Source organism: Lontra canadensis, unplaced genomic scaffold, assembly GCF_010015895.1.
Source record: "Lontra canadensis isolate GAN:19392208 unplaced genomic scaffold, GSC_riverotter_1.0 scaffold172, whole genome shotgun sequence".
NCBI classification, from domain to species: domain Eukaryota; kingdom Metazoa; phylum Chordata; class Mammalia; order Carnivora; family Mustelidae; genus Lontra; species Lontra canadensis.
Window position 1 is genome coordinate 273,852 of NW_022631166.1, and position 22,951 is coordinate 296,802.

The 22,951-nt window shown below is 34.6% G+C and overlaps 1 protein-coding gene across 1 annotated transcript in view; it reads right to left on the reverse strand.

Annotated features, from left to right (window-relative positions):
• Positions 1-12,076: 12,076 nt before the first annotated feature.
• The window catches only part of NRK (Nik related kinase), a 126,090-nt gene continuing 115,215 nt past the window's right edge, over positions 12,077-22,951 (reverse strand). The window contains exons 25-29 of the mRNA XM_032846198.1: positions 21,380-21,522; positions 20,720-20,869; positions 17,509-17,668; positions 14,273-14,412; positions 12,077-12,889 (exon numbers count right to left, since the gene is read on the reverse strand). Of these exons, the coding sequence (XP_032702089.1) occupies positions 12,794-12,889; positions 14,273-14,412; positions 17,509-17,668; positions 20,720-20,869; positions 21,380-21,522 (689 nt within the window). The 3' untranslated portion in view covers positions 12,077-12,793. The remainder of the gene's footprint in view (positions 12,890-14,272; positions 14,413-17,508; positions 17,669-20,719; positions 20,870-21,379; positions 21,523-22,951) is intronic.

The following is a 22,951-nucleotide window of genomic DNA, read 5'->3' on the forward strand; positions in this document are numbered from 1 at the left end:
TATATATATATATATATATATATATATTCACATAAAAACTTACCCATATATCCACAGGGAGGTTTTTCAAATAGTAGTTTCAAAGTTATTGTATTACTGTGTATCAATTTTCAAATAGATAGTGTGGCTTTATGAAACAACTCTAAAGTCAGAAGCACTGAGTTTTAACTCAGATGGACTTGGGAATTTTTTTTTCATTTTTTTTTTCTTTCTTCTCTCTTCCCTTTTTTCTTCCTTCCTCCTTTCTTCTCTCCCTCCTTCCTCTTTCTCTCCTTTCTTTCCTCCCTCTCTTTTTCTTTCTTCCTTCTTCCCTCTCTTTCTTTTTCTTTCTCTTTTTTTTCTTTGTTTCTTTCTTTCCTTCTTCATATTGTGGTACCAAGAATCATGAGAGGTAATAAGAATACATTAGGGAAAATATAAAGTACTTTCTTCTTAACATCCCTGGTCTCTACACACTGCATGGTAGTAGCACCTACCTCACTTATTTGTGACAATGAAAATTGTTCCCAGACATTGCCAAATGTTCCCTGGTGGGGAGGTGCAAATTTGACTCCAGGTGAAAATCACTACTCAAGGCAATAAAAAAATATTCTATAATACTAAAATCATTGAACATTTTGTAATACTGCAAGTGTTTTTAAATAATCTAGTATGAAGTGGAATAATGAAATTGAATGTCACTATATATCTCAGCCAGGCCTTCTAATTGACCTCATCCAGCTATTCAACACCCCGGCTCCTGAATAGTCATTTTGAACAAGGGAGGGAATAGGCCTCAATTTTTGTTATTTTTTTTTTGAGAATTCCAAGAACACCATTATATTTTCACAAAATAATTGAAAATGTCTCACATTTCTTATACTTGAGGCTACAGCTCCTCTTAGTGGCTAGTGTGGTTCATAGGAAAAGCAAGAGTAGTTTTCTTCCTAATTCTAATAGGAAAATAGATGCTATTTCTATGTTCTGATTTTGAGAAAACACTTAAAATAATCAAGTTTATCAGAACTATAATCCAAATATCAAATAGTAGTAGGTTCATCTAATCTCAAAGAAAAATCATATTCCCCCTTGATAGATAATGTATTATAGGCTTAAGCTCACATATCCAAGTGAGGGGACTCCTTTTCTCTCAAACTGCCTGATTCTTCTGAAAAAACATTCGACCAAGGTAGAAGGGTCAAAGGAAAGTGAGCATCTAATAATAGGATAAAAGAGCTTTAAAGAGGATAATGACAGCCAGAAATATTATGCAGTTTATAAAAATATTTTTTGAGGGAGAGGCCTTTATTTTATTTTGTTATTAAAGTAATATGTGCACATTGCAAATAATTCAGAAAATTGTGAAGAATAAAAATATACAACCCTACCTCTATGTACATAACTGCTTTTTTAACATTTTGGTGTGTGTGTGTTTTTTATTCTATGCACAAGGTCTACGGAGCAATAATTGTTCTCTACGAAAATAATAGGTCAAATTAAACTGAAGATTAATTTCAATTACAATTGAGGAACATAACATCCATTATTTGGTGATTTTTTTTATAACTGAGAAAGAAATGTAAGGGCATGAATAAAAATTCTGAATAAAAAGAGATAGAAAATGAAAAATAGATATTTCACCCACTCAGACATTATTTTTCCTTTCACAGAGGAAATATGTTAAAGTTAAAAGTTTTTATAAAATAAATATAATAGAAAATATAAATATAAATATAAAACACATAATATAAATATATAAATTATTACTTTATTACATACATATAAATATAGTAATTATATATTATTGTAGTATAAAAGGTGATATAAATAATATAATCCTTAATTATACGGAGTACATTTTTGTACCTTGCATTGTCCCATTAATGAATCTGATAAATTTTACCATCTTGGCCCACATAGGTATGCTCTTTTTTTTCAAGATTTTATTAATTTATTTGAGAGAGCACAAATGAACAGTGGGGAGAGGCAGAGGGAGAGGGAGAAGCAGATTCCCTGTCCAGCAAGGAGCCTGACTTGGGGCTTGATCCCAGGACCCATGAGATCATGGCCTCGGCCAAAGGCAGATTGAGTCACCCAGGCACCCCAGATAGGTTCTATTTTTGTTAATGGCATCTTTTCTGATTTAATAAATTTTTATTCTTTTTTTAAAATTCCAGTATAGTTAGTGTACAGTGTTATATTAATTTCAGGTGTACTATATAGTGATTCAACAACTCCATACATCACTCAGTGCTCTTCATGAAAATTAACTCCTTAAACCCCATCACCTATTTCACCCATCCTCCCACCTACCTCCCTTCTGGTAACCAGCAGTTTGTTCTCTACAGTTAAAAACATGTTTCTTGGAGCACCTGTGTGGCTCAGTGGGTGAAAGCCTCTGCCTTCAGCTCAGGTCATGATCCCAGGGTCCTGGGATCAAGCCCCTCATCGGGCTCTCTGCTCAGCAGGGAGCCTGCTTCCGTCTCTCTGCCTACTTGTGATCTCTGTCTGGCAAATAAATGAATAAAATCTTTAAAAAAATATAAAAAAATAAAAATCTGTTTCTTGGTTTCTCTCTCTCTCTCATTTCTTATTCTTTGCTTCTTCATCTTGTTTCTTAAATTCCACATATCAGTGAAATCATATGATATTTGTCTTTTTCTGGCTGACTTACTTTGCTTTGTGTTAAGCTCTCTAGCTACACCCATGGCATTGCAAATGGCAAGGTTTTATTCCCTTTATGGCTGAATAATTTCCATTGTATATATATACCACTTCTTTATACATTCATCAGACAATGCACACTTGGGTTACTTACGTATCTTGGCTATCTTAAATAATGCTGCTATAAACATAGTAGTCCATGTATTCCTTTGAGTTACTATTTTTGTATTCTTCAGGTAAGTACCCAGTAGTGCAATTACTGGATCATAGGGTAGTTCTATCTGTAACTTTCTGAGGAAACTCCAAAAACTGTTTTCCACAGTGCATGAAGTTTCTTTTTCTCCACATCCTCACCAGCACCTGCTGTTTCTTGTATTTTTAATTTAGCCATTCTGACAGGTGATATGTCATTGTAGTTTTGATTTGCATTTTTAACTGGATTATTTGTTTTTTGGGTGTTGAGTTGTGTAAGTGCTTCATATATTTTGGATACTAGCCCTTTATTAGATATGTCATTTCCAAACATCTCCTCCCAATCAGTTAGTTGTTTTTGACATCTGTTGATTGTTTTCTTCACTATATGGAAGATTTTCATTTTGACAAAGTCCCAATAGTTTATTTTTTGCTTTTATGTCCCTTGCCTCAGGAGACATATCTTGAAAAATGATGCTATAGCTTATGTCAGAGACATTACTGCCTGAGTTCTCTTCCAGGACCTTGAGAAGAGCTCTTTAGCTCTTTGCATGGAGTACTGGGGATGAAAATCTGATTGAAATTAATACAAAACTGATCTGAGTAAGAGTAATTGAATAAAATTAATTTGATATGTGGGTAGGTAATAGAAGAAAGTTATTTTTATTTTCCAGTGAAGTGTGAATAGAGGTCATTAGGTGAAAATGAGAATGAGGAAGGAGATTTTGGAGGATTAAAGATAGAAGAAAAAGTATGGATTTTTAATCTTCTTAGATGTGAGTGGACTAAGGGAATGTATCATGTTACTAGGTGACATTGTCAGTCCACTGGTGGCTTACAGTCACGAATTAAAAATGAGACAAGTTAGCACACTTGTCTATTTTTCATAACCAGAGCCAGCTGCACAGATGTGGGTGTGAAAGGGGTGAAAAGTTCAATTCAAAGATATTTGTGATTTTACCAAGCTAAAGAAAAGCTATAGAATTAAGGGTCCATGCAAAAGATTGATTAGGTTGATACACCATGAAATCGTAGCTAAGTAAGAGAGTGAGAACTTTGAGTGAGGGTGAAGAGGAATAAAAATGTGTTAAAATCAATGGACTGTGGATGCATATGAGGTCAAAAGATTTTCGGAGTCCAGTGATAGAGGGAGTCAGCTGGAAAAATTAGTGATATGAGAGTGAGACAATTGAAAATAAGGTTGGAATAGAAGTCTAGTTATTGGTAATTATGTAGTCCAGAGTATATTCTTGTGGAAGTAGGTGGCTGAGATAATGGGGTCAAGTTTATTTGGGTAGGAAGTCTTGGATTACAGGAGGAAGGATACTGACAGAATCAGCTAAGTAGATATTAACTTTATTAAGAATTAGTAGTGTTGGAGTAAATGACAGCCATGATAACGTTTTTAAGGAATGAGGAGGAATGATGTGGGGGTCTATAGATGACTGCAACAAGGAAGGGGTAACGGATAATATCTTCAGATAGCAAGAGTTTCAAAGGTGGGGGCTACCAAGGAGAAAGGAGGGATGATGATCTAGAAGGGACAATGGTTCAGAAGCTGCAACAGGACATAAAGGGAAGTATCAGGGTATGAGGAAGGAGTTTGTAGAGATGGTAATGAGAGATGATTAGAAATTTCTGGACTTCCTCATCATAGCAATAAATTTTCATTTTTTTTGATTGCATTAAGTTGAATTCTTTTTCATATGTAGGTGACAGGATAAAATAATTGTGGTCTTAATTTGTTCTCCCTGAGTTTCTCTCCCCAATTTTATGGAGGATTTTCCTTGGGCAGGTACAGAGGTTATATAGTGGAGCTTAAAGCAAAAATTTTCTCAATATCTCTTGCTGGATTTTTTAAAGCCTAAGCTCTTTGACGCAATTATGTTAGGTCATTCTCATGAAAGAAAGGGAAAGATGTAATTACATTTTGTAAGTGATGAGGTGGGAACAAAAACACAAGAGTTAAATTCGAGAGAAAGAAATTCATCAGGAATAGGAAAGTTATAAGGAATTCGGGTTGCTGAAACAGCAAGGATTCATGCCCTCTCAGCACCCAGGGAAGTAGTGTGAACACAGTAGATATGACCCAAGTTATCTGGACTCCCTGGTTTGCCAAAGACTTCCATGACCAGACATAACACAAAAGTATCAGAGTCAGTGCAAGGGACTAAATGACTAAATAAATCAATATTGACTAGTGTAGACTAGAGACCAGTGGGTACCCCTCAATTTTATGACTTCCCCAGACATTTGTACCACCTTAATGGATGAATGAGGAAAGTACAAATAATTATTAAGATTAAATTTCCTCTTAGACTGATGGGATAAGAGTTGGGAGTTCAAATAACCATTTTTTGTTTTCTCTTTTTTTGTTGTTTTGGTTTGGTTTGGTTTGGTTTTTTCACATTCAAGTTTGTGGAGTAAAATTCACAAATATGTTTTACATTTTCGGATATAAGTCTTTTTTTAAAAAAGATTTTATTTATTCATTTGAGACAGAGAGAGCGATCAGAAGTAGGCAGAGCAGCAGGCAGAGAGAGAGCAGGGAAGCAGGCTTCCTGCTGAACAGAGAGCGAAATGCTGGCTCAATCCCAGGACCCTGAGATCATGACCTGAGCTTAAGGCAGAGACTTAACCCACTGAGCCACTCAGGCACCCAGATATGTCTTTCTTAATTAAGGTTTTTTTAAGATTTTATTTATTTATTTGAGAGAGAGTGAAAGCGAGAGATCACAGAGGGAGAGGGAGAAGCAGACTCTCTATTAAGTGAATAGCCCCATGTGGGACTCAATCTCAGGACCCTGGGATCATGACCTAAATTGCAGGGCTTAACTGACAGAGCCACTCAGGCACCCTAATTAAGTATTTAATTTTAATTCCAGTATAATTAATTTACAGTGTTATATTAGTTTCCAGTGTACAATACAGTGATTCAACAATTCTATACATTACTGGGCACTCATCATGATAAGTGTACTCTTTAATCCCCATCACTTATTTCACCCCCCCGACCACCTTCCTTTTGGTAACCATCACTTTGTTCTCTATAGTTAAGAGTCTATTTCTTGATTTGTTTCTCTTACTGTTTTTTCCTCTGCTCAATTGTTTTGTTTCTTAAATCCCACATATGAGTGAAATCATATGGTATTTGTCTTTCTCTAACTGACTTATTTTGTTTAGCATTATACACTCAAGCTCCATCCATGTTGTTGCAAATGGCAAGGATTCATTCTTTTCTGTGGCTGAATAATATTCGTGTGTGTGTGTGTGTGTGTGTGTGTGTGTGTGTGTGTGTCTCACATCTTTAACCTTGGTTCCACATCTATCTTGGCTATTATAAATAATGCTTCTGGGATGCCTGTGTGGCTCAGTTGGTTAAGTGTCTGCCTTCGGCTCAGGTCATGATCCCAAGGTCCTGGGATCGAGTCCCACATTGGAATCGGGCTCTTTGCTCAACAGGGAGCCTGCTTCTCCCTCTGCCTGCTCTGCCTGTAGCTTTCTGTGCTTTCACTCTCTCTGACAAATAAATAAATAAAAATCTTAAAAAAATAAAATAAAATAAATTTTAAAAATAAACAGATAAATAAATAATGCTTCTATAAACATAAGAGTGTATTTATCCCTTTGAATTAGTGTTTTTGTATTTTGGGGGTAAATATCCAGTAGTGTAATTACTGGATTGTTGGGTAGTTCTATTTTCAATGTTTTGAGGAACTTCCATACCATTTTCCACAGTGGCTGCACCAGTTTGCATTCCCACCAACAGGGCAAGATGATTCCTTTTTCTCTATATCCTCACCAACACTTATTTCTTGTGCTTTTGATTTTAGCCATTCTGACAGTTGTGAGGTGGTATATCTCATTGTAGTTTTGATTCGCATTCCCTTGGTGATGAGTGATGTTGATTATTGTTTCATGTGTCTGTTGGCCATCTGAATATCTTTGGAGAAATATCTGTTCATGTCTTCTGCCCATTTTTTTTTCAAATTAAGCACTTATTTTTCCAGTCTGTCATATAATATTAATTTTAGTAGAGAGAAGATTTTCATCACTAATATAACTTGAAGTCTGTAATTGTGGTGCTTCCAGCTTTGCTTTCTTTTTCTAGATTGCTTTGGCTATTTGGGGTCTTTTGTGGTTCCATATTAATTTTAGGATTGTTTGTTTTAGTTCTGTGAGTAGTCTAATTTGCTTTGAAATTTATTATATTCATTTCTGATTCCCTTCACTTGCAATTCTCAACTCCATGGTGTTGCATGCTTTCCTTTAAACTTCTGGAAAGAAGGCCCCATTTGTTATGCATTTTAGTGGCTATCTGTCTACCTGCAAGTCAGATATACTCCATATGCTCAAAATGTACATTCAGGGAATGCCTGGGATTTGATATGTATCTTTGAGAACATAACTTAAAATTTTGAGATCAAAAAGTATATTGACAAGGTTTGATGACCCTTAAATATGCCTTAAGGTGATATAACATAGAGTCAATCTTATGAAGAATTACATTCAAAACAAATGTTTGTACAAAACAGCCAGTCAAATGGCTTTTTATGTTATTAAACAATCTTTGTCATTACTATGACCTTTGGGTAATTATTAAAGAGGCATACTGGCCTCTCATGTGTTGCCTTTAAAGGTAATGCTGAGGGTGGGTATGGGTGAAATAAAGGGGATTAAGAGTACACTTACTGTGATGAGTACTGACTAATGTACAGAATTGTTGAATCACTGCATTGTACACCTGAAACTAATACAACACTGTATCTGAATTATACTTTAATAAAAAACAAAAAATAAAAATTCAAAAAATAAAGGTAAACAAAACTTGAGAAGACACTTTAAATTTTAATTTTATTTTGACTTATTCTTTGTTTCATTTCAGGTTTGAAGGGTAAAATCATTTGAAATTACCCAAAATATGTCATTACTCTTTTGGTCACCAGATACAGATGGTACTCTGATGAAACAAATGGATATGTGCATTTTACTTTTAAACTGTTATAGATAAAATAGTTAAGGACAATCAAGGCAAAACAAAATGTCCCCTTTTCCTTTTCAACTCATGTTTTTATGTCTTTGTTGTATGCTAAGCACCAAACAAGGCACTTTGACATACAAGGTGGCAAAGCTATTAGAAAAAATTAATCCCCAACCTGATTTTGTATTCATCTACAAAGTAGGGTGTGTACTAGCTTCTAAAAATATAAATCTATATAGAATAAATTTTACTCCTTCAGGAACTATTTTTAATCTGTTGAAATGGTTATGAAAAACATAAAACATGACATATGACAATGTTTTCTGAAACATGTTTGGCCTTTAATTCATTAGCAACCTTCTACTCAATTTTTGGAGTTAAAGAGTAGCTATACTCAATGCCTTTATTACCTTCAGGAGCCTGAGTATTCTTAAGTGATGGCCAAAGTCTCTGTAAATAAAAAGGTGCTATTACACTGGAAATCATAATGTTGGAAAAGGTTCGGTTAATAGATTTGCAGTATTGGAGCCTGTAAACCCACTGGTCCATTTGAGAATGATAAAGTTATTAATAGCAACGTCTACTCATGACCTACTCTGTCCCTATGCATTGGTAAAGTGTTCCTAGGATAATACCCTCTTTCAGCCTGGGGTTATCCCCCTACCCATTCTAATTCCAATTATGTGATGATATTTTTATTAAAACCCTGGCTCACTGCCCCTTAAGATAGTTGAAGCCTGTGGGCACTATATATTTTTTAATTTTTTTTCAGTGTTCCAAGATTTATTGTTTATGCACCACACCCAGTGCTGCATGCAATACGTGCCATCCTTAATACCCACCATCTGGCTAACCCATCCCCCCACCTCTTCCCTTTCGAAACCCTTAGTTTGTTTCTCAGACTCCATAGTCTCTCATGCTTCATCTCCCTCTCCAGTTTACTCCAATTCACTTTTCCTTTCCTTCTCCTAATGTCCTCCTTGTGGGCACTATATACTAAGCTGAATGGTCAGTTTGATCAAAGAAGCACTTTGAATTTAGACTCTGAAAGCCTGGATGAGCTTGTCATGTCCAGGTAGCCCAACCCGTGGATGACTTGACACACTTGACAAATTAGCACCTCACTCAGCTGGCCCTAATGGGAAAGCTTGATAAACTTTTCTCTGGAAAGTTCCGAGACAATAAAATACTCATGAGACCATGACTCTAATGCTTCTGTGATCTGCTGAAAGAAGTGTCATTCCTCTTATCTTCCCAATTGAAGGACTCAGCTTCCTTGACAACCTGCCATAATTAATCCATTTTCCATTTTCAAAAATCAGTCTGCACTAAACACTTTCTTGAATGCTAAGAAACTATAAATCTTTTTTTTTAAGATTTTATTTATTTATTTGACAGAGAGATCACAAGTAGGCAGAGAGGTAGGCAGAGTGAGAGGGGGAAGCAGGCTCCCTGCTGAGCAGAGAGCTCCATGTGGGGCTCAATCCCAGGTCCCTGAGACCATGACCTGAGCCAAAGGCAGAGGCTTAATCCACTGAGCCACCCAGGTGCCCCAAAACTATAAATCTTTTACTTCTCTCTTTGTATGTTTTCTCCTCTTACTTCTCCACTGGACTTCAGGACACTGGGGTGGGATGGGAAGGGAGCCAGATTAAAATTTCCTTGGGTTTTACCTACGCTGTGTAATGCTGTTTGTCTATGTAAAGTCCCACACATTTTGAGGAAAATGAATTGGTTTCTCATTCCACCATTGTACCTAGAAAAATTTTAGTCATATCAATATAACCCTCTTTAGCCAGCATTCCTAATGGAACAACAAGTAAAACCCCTAACATCCTCCAATCAGTGCCTTATTACATACTTTAAAGAAATATATATTCCCTGAACAAATCCTAATTCTGATGCATTGACAAACATATTTCAAATAATGATATCATTCAATAATTTTTAAAAAATGTTTATTTTTAGAGGAACAACGGTTCATTGCAGATTTTCTAATGAAACAATTAACAGTCTCAAAGATTATTTGAATAATTTTTAAAGTTAAAGCACAGCTTGAATACAAATTGATTTAAATAGGTACATTTTTAAAAAAGAATTGAAGATATTTAAAAGATCCCATTGAATGCATGTGGCATTATTCCTAGTTTTATGAATACTGTTTCAATTAAATTAGTTTTCACAGAAAATACCTAGTGATTATTTTCTCTAGATACTGGTAGCACTGAACATATTAAAAATTATGCATTCTAACGGTTTGTGTGTATGAATGTATGTATGCATACATGTGTGTATGTGCCCATGTATAATTTCTGCTTTTCCTATTTTACTATCTAAATGATTATCCTTTCCTACTATTTCCTCTGGGGCTCTTAGCTTACTTCAAAAGACCTAATCACTCAGAGCTTTTCTTGTCAATTCTTTTCATATATCATTTTCTAGTTTTCAAATATTTTGAACAGTGCCTTTTATTCTGGACAAGGGCATTAGTGTAAAAACTAAAGTACACTAAAATAAAACTGTATTCTGTCTCAGTGCTACTCACAACCTGCTAGAACTTTCATGTTTCAATTACATGGCTGGGGGAATTGGCTGGGCAGGAGTCCCCCTTCATTGCTTCTGTAAAGAGCTGGAGCTTCCCAGTACTCATCTACAAAGTGAAGTATAGACATAATTTCTTCTATTATTGTGCATTGACTATGAAATTTAATTATCTCTTCACTTTCTTGTTTCACCTGGCAAAGGATATAAAAAATCCAGATAGAGTAACAGCAAAATTGGGAATATTCATTACTCATGAACCACTTTAAATATTTTCAATCCTTTCTATTGAGCTACCCCAGATTTCAATCTCCCTTCATGATATGTGCCCAGCTTCCTTTCTTCATTAACACCCCATACTTTAAAGTTCAGTTACACATCTGCAATTTTTCTTGTTTGTTTACTTTGGGACATCTCTGTAGATTCAGTTCACTATGGTCTCTGTTTACTAGAATAACAGCCACAAAGCACAATGGGAGTTGGCTTCCTAAAATAGTTTACTGACTTACTGCCTTAAAAATATGACTTTAAGATAAAACTTATCTTTTAATCTTAACTTTAAGTAAATATTATGAAGAAAAAATGTGTTCTTAAAAAACTTGATTCTACACACTACTTAAATGAGAAAATTTTCTGAAATTCAAACATAGCAAGCTCCATTTGCTCAGCAATGAGGTACTTGCACAAAGTTCCCCATGGCTTATTGGTGTACAAATTTATAGTAATGAAGACTACTTCTAAGGAAATAATTTGACATAAATGTTTGTTTTCTCTTTAAACTACTGCATTTAAAAAATCATTCGAGTTGTAAACACTCAAGGATAAGCCAGTTTTAGGATCACATTATTGTGTCACAGTAACAGAAATGTGAATCACATTTCTTTCTTTATTTCATGGATTTAGGTTCTCCTAAATTCTCATTTTGAGAGACTACACTCTTGACATAAGTTGTTAGGAAAATCCAAATCGTCATTCTTGGCACCAAGGTGTCAAGAAATAATGTGCTATCATGAAATCACACAGTCAGCTGCTTTTGTATTTTGGTTAACCAGGTAGTTTGAAAATTATTATCCCACTAGCCCTCTCTTCATACTTATGAAGCAGAACTAGAGGAATTATACTGAGGTATACTTTGTGGTAGTTCTGTTGCTTCTCTTTTGCCCCAGAACTAACCATGGTATTGAGGATGGATATTGCAGAAATTATGCTTTTCACCAAGTAGCTGTCACCACCTATCTATGGCGTCTATAACATATTGGGTGATGTATTAGCATGGTTTTCACTACTCTAAATTTGATGAAAGTAGTACTTTTTTTCAAAATCTTTCTTCTTTTTTTCTTTTTTTTCTTTCTTTACCTAAGCATTAAGTTTCAGTATGTAGACTTATCACTTTTAGATTAATTTCTGATTTTACAGAAATAGAAATAGGAAAAACATAAGTATTAGCAGCCAAGGTTTTTGTGGTTACATTTTGTTCTTTTTGTTTATAACTGGGGGAAACTTTTATATGGTTTAATCTGGGTTGGGGAAAATATCCTATATTGTCTGATGGTCCCACCGTTGGCCAGATAAAAATTTTGATAAATCAACCAATCTGTCTTTGGGGGTCAGAATTTGACGCCTACTTTAAAGTATTTAAAAAAAACTCTTTGTACAGTACATGTGTATAGGAGCTCAGTCCTGTATTCAGGCTTGTGAGGGTATTATTTGGTGGTGGTGTTTTTTTTTTAACAGCTATTGCACATCTTCAGGGCTTGTGAGGAAAATCAAGCATCTAAGAGTTTCTTCCTCCTTATCAGGAGGAAACCAGCTTAACATGGTAATGAAAAAGCACAACTGGTTGTTGACTGGGAGTTTAACTGACAAAGAACAGTAAGAATGGGTGGCCTTTTCCCCCTTATCACTGCAGTTTTCTCCAGGCATGCAGGTTGTTCAGCCTTAGTCTGGTTTATAGCATAGTCCTTATTATTTTCATTTAATAATCTAAACTTAGGTTCTTTATATGACTTTACAAATGTGCATATTGTTTGTTGTCATTTTTATTTTTTTCTGAAAAACCTCACTCAGGGCCACTTATTTTGAAAGCTATTTGGAACCTAACTCATTACAAGTTTCTTTACTCCATGTAGTAAAATCTGAATGTAGATACTGTCCAAACTGTCCAAAGAGTAATATTCGAATTCACAGTAACAAAAGTTACAAAGTTTGTGCAAAAGATATCGTACACCATTGGAGTACATAGAGCTTGCTATAGTTAATTTTATATATAAAGATGCATTTCCCATTAGAACTATTTTGTGCTACATTAAAAGTAAAGTATCTGATTTAATTTTTCCCTAACAATAAAACTGAATGTTTATTTAATCTCAGAAATTTTAAGATGTAAATTGTATATTTATGACGTTTGTAAATGTTGTAATAAATCATTGGAACCTTTTAAACACCATAATTGCTTTGGAGCTCTTCAAGTTTTCCAAGGGTCATGAAGTAAACCCGGCTGTGGCGATTACGCAGGGTAGAGGTAAAGAACAGCTTTAAAAAGAGAAAAAAGATACCATCAGTAAATATTTAATATCTTGTAACCTGATACATGACAGATAGAACTATAATTTCAATTATTCCACATTAACCAATTAAACTATTAAACCATACTATTTACTGAACAGGATTTACTGAAAGAATAAGACTTTAAATTGGTATGAAATCTAAATTATATATTAAAAAACAATCATACCGTATTCTATATAATGGTACTTCATATGGTTTAAATAAAATTAAGTTTTGGTGTGCCACTCATCTGTGGACATTCTTGATTAGTTTTGTTTAAGGATTCCATTTGGTTTAAAAAAATCTGATTTTACTCAAGTTGGCTTTACTTTTTATTTTAGTATAAGGAAATGATTAAATTATTTGATTTGTTTACCATTGTTGCTGGTATTTAAGAGGCCACTGAAATTTTATACTTGGTAAGGGATTTTCTATTTCAGAGAAATGGGCTGACATCAATAGAATGATATTGAGTTAGATTAACCAGCTTAGAGAGGAACATGTCTTATGAATATGGTCTGTGCCTTAAAGAAAATTAAAACAGAGCATGAACATAAATAGCAAACAGAGGTCTCCTTTTTAGGAGTAAGGTTTTCCACATCCACAATGAATATACTTGGAAGGGTTTTGATACTGATGATGATGATAATGATAATACTAGCTACCCTTGACTTAACACATTTTATGTGCCAGGTAGTCTGTGAGACACTTACTATATATACATTATCATTAATTTTCAAAATTGTTACCAGAGGAGTTATTAATATTTTCATTTTGGAGATGAAGGAACTATGACTCAAGAAGATTAATCAAATTTCCAGGTTCTTACACCTCATTAGGTGACAGAGTCGGGACTGCATGCTAAGTCTATCTGACCTTGAACACTGGTTCTTCCCATTATATCCCTTCATACTGCAAACCAGTACTTTTCTTCATGCACAATTCTTTACCCTGATTGTTTTGGTGTTAGTTTGAATCCTCTGCAATCATTTCAAAATGTGGATGTTTCCTAGTTTTATCAGGATTCTTTTTTCATGCTATTATTTCTCATTGTATGTAGAGACTGCAATGATTTCATACAAAGCATATTTTCCATTGAAACTATCTGAATTGGTTGTTAAAACTGATCACATTACACAAATAATCGACTCTCAATTTATTTTTCTTTCCTGTAAAATGGGATATTCTACTGCAAAATGAAAACTTGTTTTTATCAATAGTTTGCCAATTTGGGAATTATACCACAAATATATTTATGGCCAAAGGAAAAGGATTTTCTTTCTTTTTTCTTTTTTAGGAAAAGGATTTTCTTACTTAATTTTCATTGCCTGCTTTATTTTTGCTTTAACTAGGAGATATAAACAATACCTTGTCACCTCGGGTACATAGAAATCTCAGTTTCTTAATTGACCTGCGCTTCAGTTCACTTTCCAGAACTCTTGACTGCAAAGAGCGGACTTCAATGGCCCTTTGGCCCCATCCTGTGGTTCGCTGTGTACACTCAACAGCTACAGGAAAAATGTAAAAATCAGAAAAATACATTTTTTTCCGTTAGTAATAGCAAATTATAACCACAGTCAACATTTGATTATTAAGATGCTCATTATTACAGTGCAGGTAAACATATTCTGATTTTCCTCCTTCTACAGTTAATCATTTGACCATTACGCTTCTCAGCAGTGGTATTCAAGCAAGCTATCCACTGTTAAAATTGTGATCAACAGTGAATAACTGGATCTTAATTTGTATTTATATTCCTATTCTCTAACACCAAAGGAAAAGATAAGCATTAATTTTACCCTGTTTGTAGAGAGTAAAATCCACCAACAGCCATTTATTTTCCAGTTTAGTTGAGGTAAAGCATTTCATAAGGGTTTGTATTTGTGCTCAAGTGACATACATAAAAACCCAAATAACTTCAAAATTAAAACTGTTAAAAATGACTTGTTCAGATAATGACTTTAGCAACTCTAATTCAAGTCAATGAATGACCACATTATAAGCAGAACTAAACCTAATTTGATACTGTTTAGGCTGAGTCTGACTAAGGAAATTTTATTAAGATTTCAACTTTTGGACCTTGTGTCACCTACATGGTAACAATAAAGATTATGACAAATGGATGTTGACAGATTGTGACTACACTTATCATGGTGAGCATTGAATAGTGCATAGAATTATAAAATCACCATGTTGTGTATTTGAAACTAATATACCATTGTATGTCAACTATGCTTCAATTAAAAAAAAATGACAATTGCCTTAAAGTAGAAAACCTAATTATGTAAATAGCCACATACTCAGCTGATTCTGTGAGGTATTTTCTGACACAGGGAGCAGAATTATCACTCAAAGTTTAACTTTTAAGTTGATTTTTTTTCCTGTACTTCATAGGAAAGTAAATTTCCATAAATAAATTCAATCCTGTATTTAAAATAATATCAGTATTTTTTATTGTGTTATGTTAGTCACCACACAGTACATTGTTTTTGATGTAGAGTTCCGTGGTTCCTTCTTTGCATATAACACCCAGTGCTCCATGCAATCCATGCCCTCCTTAATACTCATCACCAGGCTCACCCATTCCCCCAAATTTTGCATCAACATGGATGGGATTGGAGGAGATTATGCTGAGTGAAGTAAGTCAAACAAAGAAAGTCAATTAACATATGTTTCACTTATTTTTATCACCTATGTGAATACTTCATTAAAATTGGTATTTTGTCAACAACCACACAGAGCAAAAAATTCTAAATTTAATACTTGCTGAGTCCAAACACACTCTTCATATGACATCACGTAATTTCTACTTTAATTCTGAAAAACATTAATTTGCCATTTAACCTAGCAACTGAGTTAGCTTGCTTATGAAGTGGGATCCAATGATTTGGAATGAGAATGCTTAGTGACACCTGCTGTGATTGCTATGCTTCTATATATTTGTTTGAAAATACAAAGCACTGATCTTATTATTGAAAATATCTATTATATCTCAAGAAATATAAAATTTAGATTGGGAAATCTGGATCTAGGTTAGTTTTAAATAGCAAAGCAGTTGTTTTTAGACAGAAAGGGAAATTGATTTCCTTAATATAAATGTTACACTACAGTCCTTAGTATATTTTCAAAATATCCTTAATACACAAACCAAAATATCACATTTTCATAGTGCTATAATTTATTTACATAGAGAGAGATGTGTTTCAAATCCTTTCAACTTAAAATAGCTTTTTGTTTTAGGTCAGAAATTGTTCTGCCTAAGGACAAGAGTTTACCAGATGACATTTTAAGACCTCTTTGAATCCTATGAGTGTGTCTAGTGTCATAAACATAGAGGTTTGCTCAGTTTCCCATTTGAACTGAATTTCTTTATTTCAATTTCTGATTAACATATTGATCACAAAATACCACTGTAAAGGTTAGAACAAGATTTTTTATCTTCTGTTTCTTTTTCTGTCAGTTATAAGCATTTACCCCTGCCTATTAAAATGGTTTTAAGCCCTTGGGAGTTCTTCCCTGTTTGAAGAAATTGGAAGAGGTTTCCAGGACATTGTTAACACTATGAGTGCAAAAAGAAAGGATTCTGCAGATGAAATGCAAAGTACCATCATCTCATAATGAAAAAAATGTTCATTAAAAAGCATTTCAAACTGGTCTTTAAAGCTGCATGGGGAACACATTTAGCCATTTCATAAAGATTTCAGAAGCTTTTGGGTCCTTAAGAGACAAACTGCCTTTCCCTCTATTTCTCTGTCCTTCCCTTTACTTCTCCTTTCCCTTTTTTCTTTTTTGCTTCATTAATCCCCTCTTCTTTTCAGGAACATTTGTCCTCCCTCAAATCATTCTACTCTCCTAATAATTGTACTGTTCATATGCATTCTGCTCCTTGTCTAGAATCACCTTTATAGTCACCAAGCCTCAGAGACATACACAAGAGTCTCAAGTTATTCATCTTTCCCAGATCAGCAGTCCTGCATTCATCAAGAAGAAAAAAAAAAGTGTCCTGGCATGATGAAGATGAAAGGCAGTTTTCTTTATTTCTTTATGTTGCCATCTGGATAGTACCTAATAGGTATTCCAGACAGTCATATTTATCTCTTTTGTAAATGAAGAATGATGAAATCCTAGTGACAACCAAAATGTCACATACTTAGTTTGTATTTGATTCTTCACAGGATTATCACTCTCTAAATAAAACGCTATTTACTATATGAAATAGAAATGTTCTGCTCTTCTTTTATGATTATTTGGCAGTCTCCTAAGATAAAGGTAAACCCCAAAGATCAGGGTGAGGACCATTTCCAACATCTGCATAAAATGTGTAAACAAAGGGAGTTAAAATAAAATTACAAATTATTGTGGAAAGGAATTCCTTCCCTAGTTTAATTATATTACTATTTCACATGAACAACTAAGACAGTCAAAATTAATCTCTTTGTGGTAGCCTTGTGAGTTTATTTAACATATGGTGGACATACACACCTTACTAAGGGAATAAGTATACAGTATCCTAAATTAAGCTGATATGCCTTGAGAAAATATGATATTTCAGAAAACAGAACTTTCTCTGAGATCATATAAAAGAGAAAAACTTTTGTACATACCTACTGAAGATGGTATGTCTTTCCACACTTCAAGGATCTTCTTGAAGAGTTGTTCATTTGCTTCCATAGAAAGGGCTTCAGCATTGAAAGTGAGCATCATGCCAATTCCCAAGGAATCAGGTAAAATGATGATATTCTGTGGTATAATGATTTCCAGGGGCTGGAATTATGTTTCATAAAGATTTATATGTCCAACATTTTATTACTACTACTTTAACTGAAGCAGCTTGGCTGAGCAATAAAGACGAAAAAAGAGTTTGAAGTGCAGGGAGGAAGAGAAACTTCTATATTAATATTAAATAACATGTTATCCAACACTTGAAAAGAGCTTTTTGTATGTCATAAATCCATTACTGATTAATAGTGTCCTTTATATTTAGGAGAAAACTTTTTTTGAATAAAACAGAGATACATTTCCAACAGAGAAAAATTTGTTGAAATTTAACAAAATGTGTATAATGATAGAAGAAACATTACTTGTTACAGAGTGGGACTTCAGATTCATTTCAGCACATTAATGAATAATTCAGCGATGAATATGAGAACCAACTAACAAATACACAAGCACTGGTTACCCAATTCATTTAAATCAGAAATAGAAAATTAACTTAAAAATAGCTTGAGCTTGGGGCGCCTGGATGGCTCAGTCAGTTAAGCGGCTGCCTTCCGCTCAGGTCATGATCCCGGGATCCTGGGATCGAGTCCCACATCTGGCTCCCTGATCGGCGGGGAGCCTGCTTCTCCCTCTCCCTCTGCCTGCTGCTCTGCCTACTTGTGCTCTCTATCTCTCTGTCAAATAAATAAATAAAATCTTTAAAAAAAATAGCTTGAGCTTAAAATGTTTATAAGGGGCAACTTTAAAATATTTATCACTACTTGAAATATAACAGTCATTCTCCCTTCACAAAAAATGCAGGCTTTTTAATCTAATTTATAAATCACTAAATGTCTTCAATATATAAATACAGAGCTATATTAGGTAACATAGTATCAAATACTAAGAAATATGTAAGAATTTGTAAATTTTATGATGCATAAACCAATGTGACAAAATTTATTTAAGCTGCAGAAATTGCCATATCAATAGTATTTCCCTGGGAAATTAACAATTACATTCCTTTATTATTTCTCTAAATTAGCGAGTTACAAGAAAAAAAAGGTCAGAAACTATACTTGCCAAATCCAGCGTACTCAGGCCAAGTGCTTGAGGCCATGTCTCAGCAACAACAATCCTTAAAACTAAAATGGGGATCCAGAGGCAAAAAGCAATTTTCATACGTTCCCTGGGCACTTGCATGAGCAATTGAATCAGAAAAGAGATGAAGGAAGAGAGAAAAAGAAATTGCAAGAAAAAGATTGCCTCAAAAAAAATCTGTTTAGAATAAAGCTGGACTGCTGCAAATCAAGAAAGCCCCAGAGGTAATTCCTTGTTTCTCAGATGATTCCAGCAATAACCAGATATTCTTTAGCACACATGGCTCCCTTGTAGCATTACAGGTTTTGTAATCTGGCACTCTTGGAAAAATATCATTTTTAGTACATTCTGTTTCAGAAGACATTTTCCTCCCTTTTATTAGAGTTCTTTCTCTTTTAATGGGTCAGGACACTAGGGCATTTAGCTAAAAATATTATTTTTGAATATATTTAAGTTATCCTAATTAGGTCAGAAAATATATTTTTTTAAAAAACCGATCTCTCATTCTTGCTTCTGTGATAATGAACTGATTGCTTCAAAAGGAAATAATTCTCCTTGCTTGGTAATCAAGTGGAACACAGAGTGCAATCTTCTTGAGTGATGTTTCAAATAAGTATAAATTTGGACCGATATTGCAATATTTAATATGAAACTAGCTTCAAAATAAAGGTTATCAGCCATTACATAAAAAAAAAATAAGATGCAGGAAGCTATGGAACACTCCAACTGAAAAGTACTATAATATTTATATTAATATTAATCTGAACTCATGTCTAAGTGGCTTTGGCTGGGCTCAGTTAAACATTTTCTACATTATAAACAGGGTGATTTCTATATGCTCATAGATGACAACTGAACTATGAGTTAATTGTATTGTTAATATGACCAAAAATTTTTTAATGTTTCCACTAATTGTTTGACAATTGCTCTATGGAATTTGTCAGAGATTTATGAGACAATCTGAAAGCTATGCAAAATATCACATTACTACAGTGATTTAAAGTACTTAAAAGTTTTCTTCTTGACTTTATATAATGCTAAACTACTGAAATTTTAGTTGTCAACAAACTGGGGAATTAAAAAAGGGTGAAGAAGGGTTTGTTGGTTCAGCCCTTTCTTTTAAACATCATTTTCCATAAAACAAACATCATTGCTACCATCAAATCTGAGACACAGTAGAATTATATTTTGTATGGTGCATGTGTATATGAGGTATTATGTTTGAACTCTATATAAATGATATATATATATACTATTTTTATAATTATCCATATTTTAGATATTGTGCCATAGTTATTATTTATAATCATTTAAGAGTTAAGAGCTGAAGTGCATTAGCTTTTAAAATGCTGAATCCTTTGATCAGAAAGCCTAACCATAATTGATACTATAAGAGAACACTTTATGATAATTTGCTATATATCATGGTTAAAGTTCTACAATTTGGATAAAGAAGAAGGATGATAATGCTGCAATACTGGTGTAATTTTTAAAGAATCTGTTTATATATTATAGGGTGCAGAAAGACTGAAAGATTGCAAACTTACTCATCTACTAAGACTGGTTATTATAAATATATAAAGGTGAGTGATACGCAATATGTAGTATATAGTCCATCCAAAAGAGGGCAGGCATAAAAAAAATTTAAACAAAAGGGGGCAGGCATGAATCATTTCCAGTTGATAATGGCCAGGTAGTAATAACGGCCAGATGTTATCAGCTCTTTTGTTTCATCAACAGAAGTCCAGATTTTTAGGTGTACATTCAATTCATTTAAAAACAAACAAAAAAACTGTGCCAGACAAACAAAATCTATCTGAAGAATAGACTTAGCTGTCTGGACTAAGAAACCATCAATCATTTCTGCTTATCCCTTACTACTTTCTGACACTCTATACTTACCTTTTAGGTTTCAGTTCCAGTACAGATATTAATAATCATATTTTTAAACCTTTAAGAGTTTTGACAATAGGAAAAACTCAAATCATGGGGTACAATAATTTCTAGGGATCTTACGTTATTTGGCAGAGTCACATCAGACATAACCTCAGATTCTGCATCAATGATGTGATATCCATCTGCTGAGCTGAAGAAAATCTTTAGTCTTTTTTCAGTACCAATAGCCAGGTCAACTGTCACTGGCTTATGGCCAGCTGTTGGAAACACCTGTAGATATAAAACCAAATATGGCCAAAAGGCCAAAAATGACACTCTGACTAAGGCAAAACTTCCCCCTGCTCTTTTGTTTAACAGGTTTATAAAACCATGGTTGATTCTTTAAATTACACAATATATTTAGACTATATTATAACTTTTTCTTAGGTCTGTTACTACCACAAGAACATAATTATATTCAGGTTCTATAGGGTGCTTGGGCGGCTCAGGCGTTAAGCATCTGCCTTTGGCTCAGGTCATGATCCCAGGATCCTGGGATTGAGGCCCACATCAGGCTCCCTGCTCAGTGGGGAGCTTGCTTCTCCCTCTCCCACTCCCCCTGGTTGTGTTCCCTCTCTTGCTGTGTCTCTCTCTGTCAAATAAATACAGTCTTTAAAAAAAAAAAGAACATAATTATATTCAGGTTCTAAATTTTGAGTTTCCCTTCAGAGGCTGGATCTCCAATGATCATAAGAACCTTGTATGGCTCATCACTCTGTTTGTTGTCTTTAAATTCCTTGCCTTGAGCTTCAGCAAATGAAGGAGCTCATCTGGTCTCTTAAACCGGTTCGCTGGATCAGCTGCCTGTATTTTTGCCAGTATTCGTATATAGGCTTCATAGGACATGTAGTCTCCTTCAGAGTCTGCTGATTGATCAATGCATACTTGGTAGGGAATGAAAAAGGCCAGACATGTTAACCTACCATAGACTGGATGTACTCTAGGCTCCTATGGTTCCTAGTCCAAGGAAATAAAAAGCCAAACAGGATTCATTGCCAAGTTCAGGTCACAGTAGAGGACTGGACATCACAGGATTCACCATATTGTAGTCATGAGGTGAGATTCAAGAACTGGAGGAAGGACTTAGACCAGAAACTGTATATCAATCTAGACAGAGTGTTGGTACTTATCTTCTTTATTTTCCAGCTCCATATCAGGCAGCTCTGACCAATCAGCAGACAGCCAAGAACAAACCCATATCCAAATACGGAGAGCTGACCCAAGGCCCAATTTAGGGAGATCAGATCAGAGATATAATTTGTGTCAGACACAGACTGTCTATATCGTAGTCTGTGCTATTTAGAGACAAACATATTTATTGTACAAATAGACATCGAGAGGTAGTCATAAAAATTAGTCCATCTTTATTACATACATGTGATGTTTTGGCTGCAAAATATAGCATGTAAGCAGACCTTGACCTAAGATACAAAAATATATCATAAATACCTTGCTGGAGTCTATTGTGACGTGTCCTTAATCAGTGCTTTGTAAAAACTTGTCCATGGACCAACTAGTTCAAAGCCAACTGGAACATTTGCTAAAAATATAGATTCCCAGGCCACACTCCAGACCTACTAATTCAGCCTGAGGTTGGGTCTGACATCTAAACTTTTAACAAATGCTCCAGATGATTCTGATGTACACTCCAGATTAAGAGTTACTGGACTCTATATAATGCTCCCAGTTCATTAATCAGTCCTCACTGTTATGGAATAAACACAAAATAATCCTATTGACATAGAATTCTGGAGTACTATTAAAAATAATAAAGATAAAAAGAATCCCCAGCTTATGAGATGAGATTAAAAAGTCATTAGCAACTTAACTGTTTGGAACACCAACTGGTTACCTTAAGAGGCTGATCCATAGAAGTTCAGTTAAACCATAATAAAGGTGGAAATATTACTGGTAATCCAAATAAGCCTAACCACCATTCCTTGTAATAATTCTGGAGAGAAATGTGTTTAGAGTTCCAGCTTGGAAGAAATATAGACCCATCCTTCCCTTTCCTCCCCACCCCCATCTATTGTAGCACTGGTAATTAGAGCAAAGGCTTTCTCTTCCCTCATTCCTCTTCCAATGGGGATCCACCTTTTACCATTGCCACACTTTTCCTTACCTTCCCTCTGCTCTCCACCCCCCACTAAGAGAGAACAGGGACTTTCTTAACTTCAAGTCATTGGGGTGGCACCGAAAGGCTGTGTTTGGGGCTCTAGAAGAGAAGGTCTTCATGTTGACACTACAGGAATTGGGAGTGAGGAGCTGGTAGGGAGGTCCTTTAAGGGGAGGGATCAGGGATTTCCCTCACAT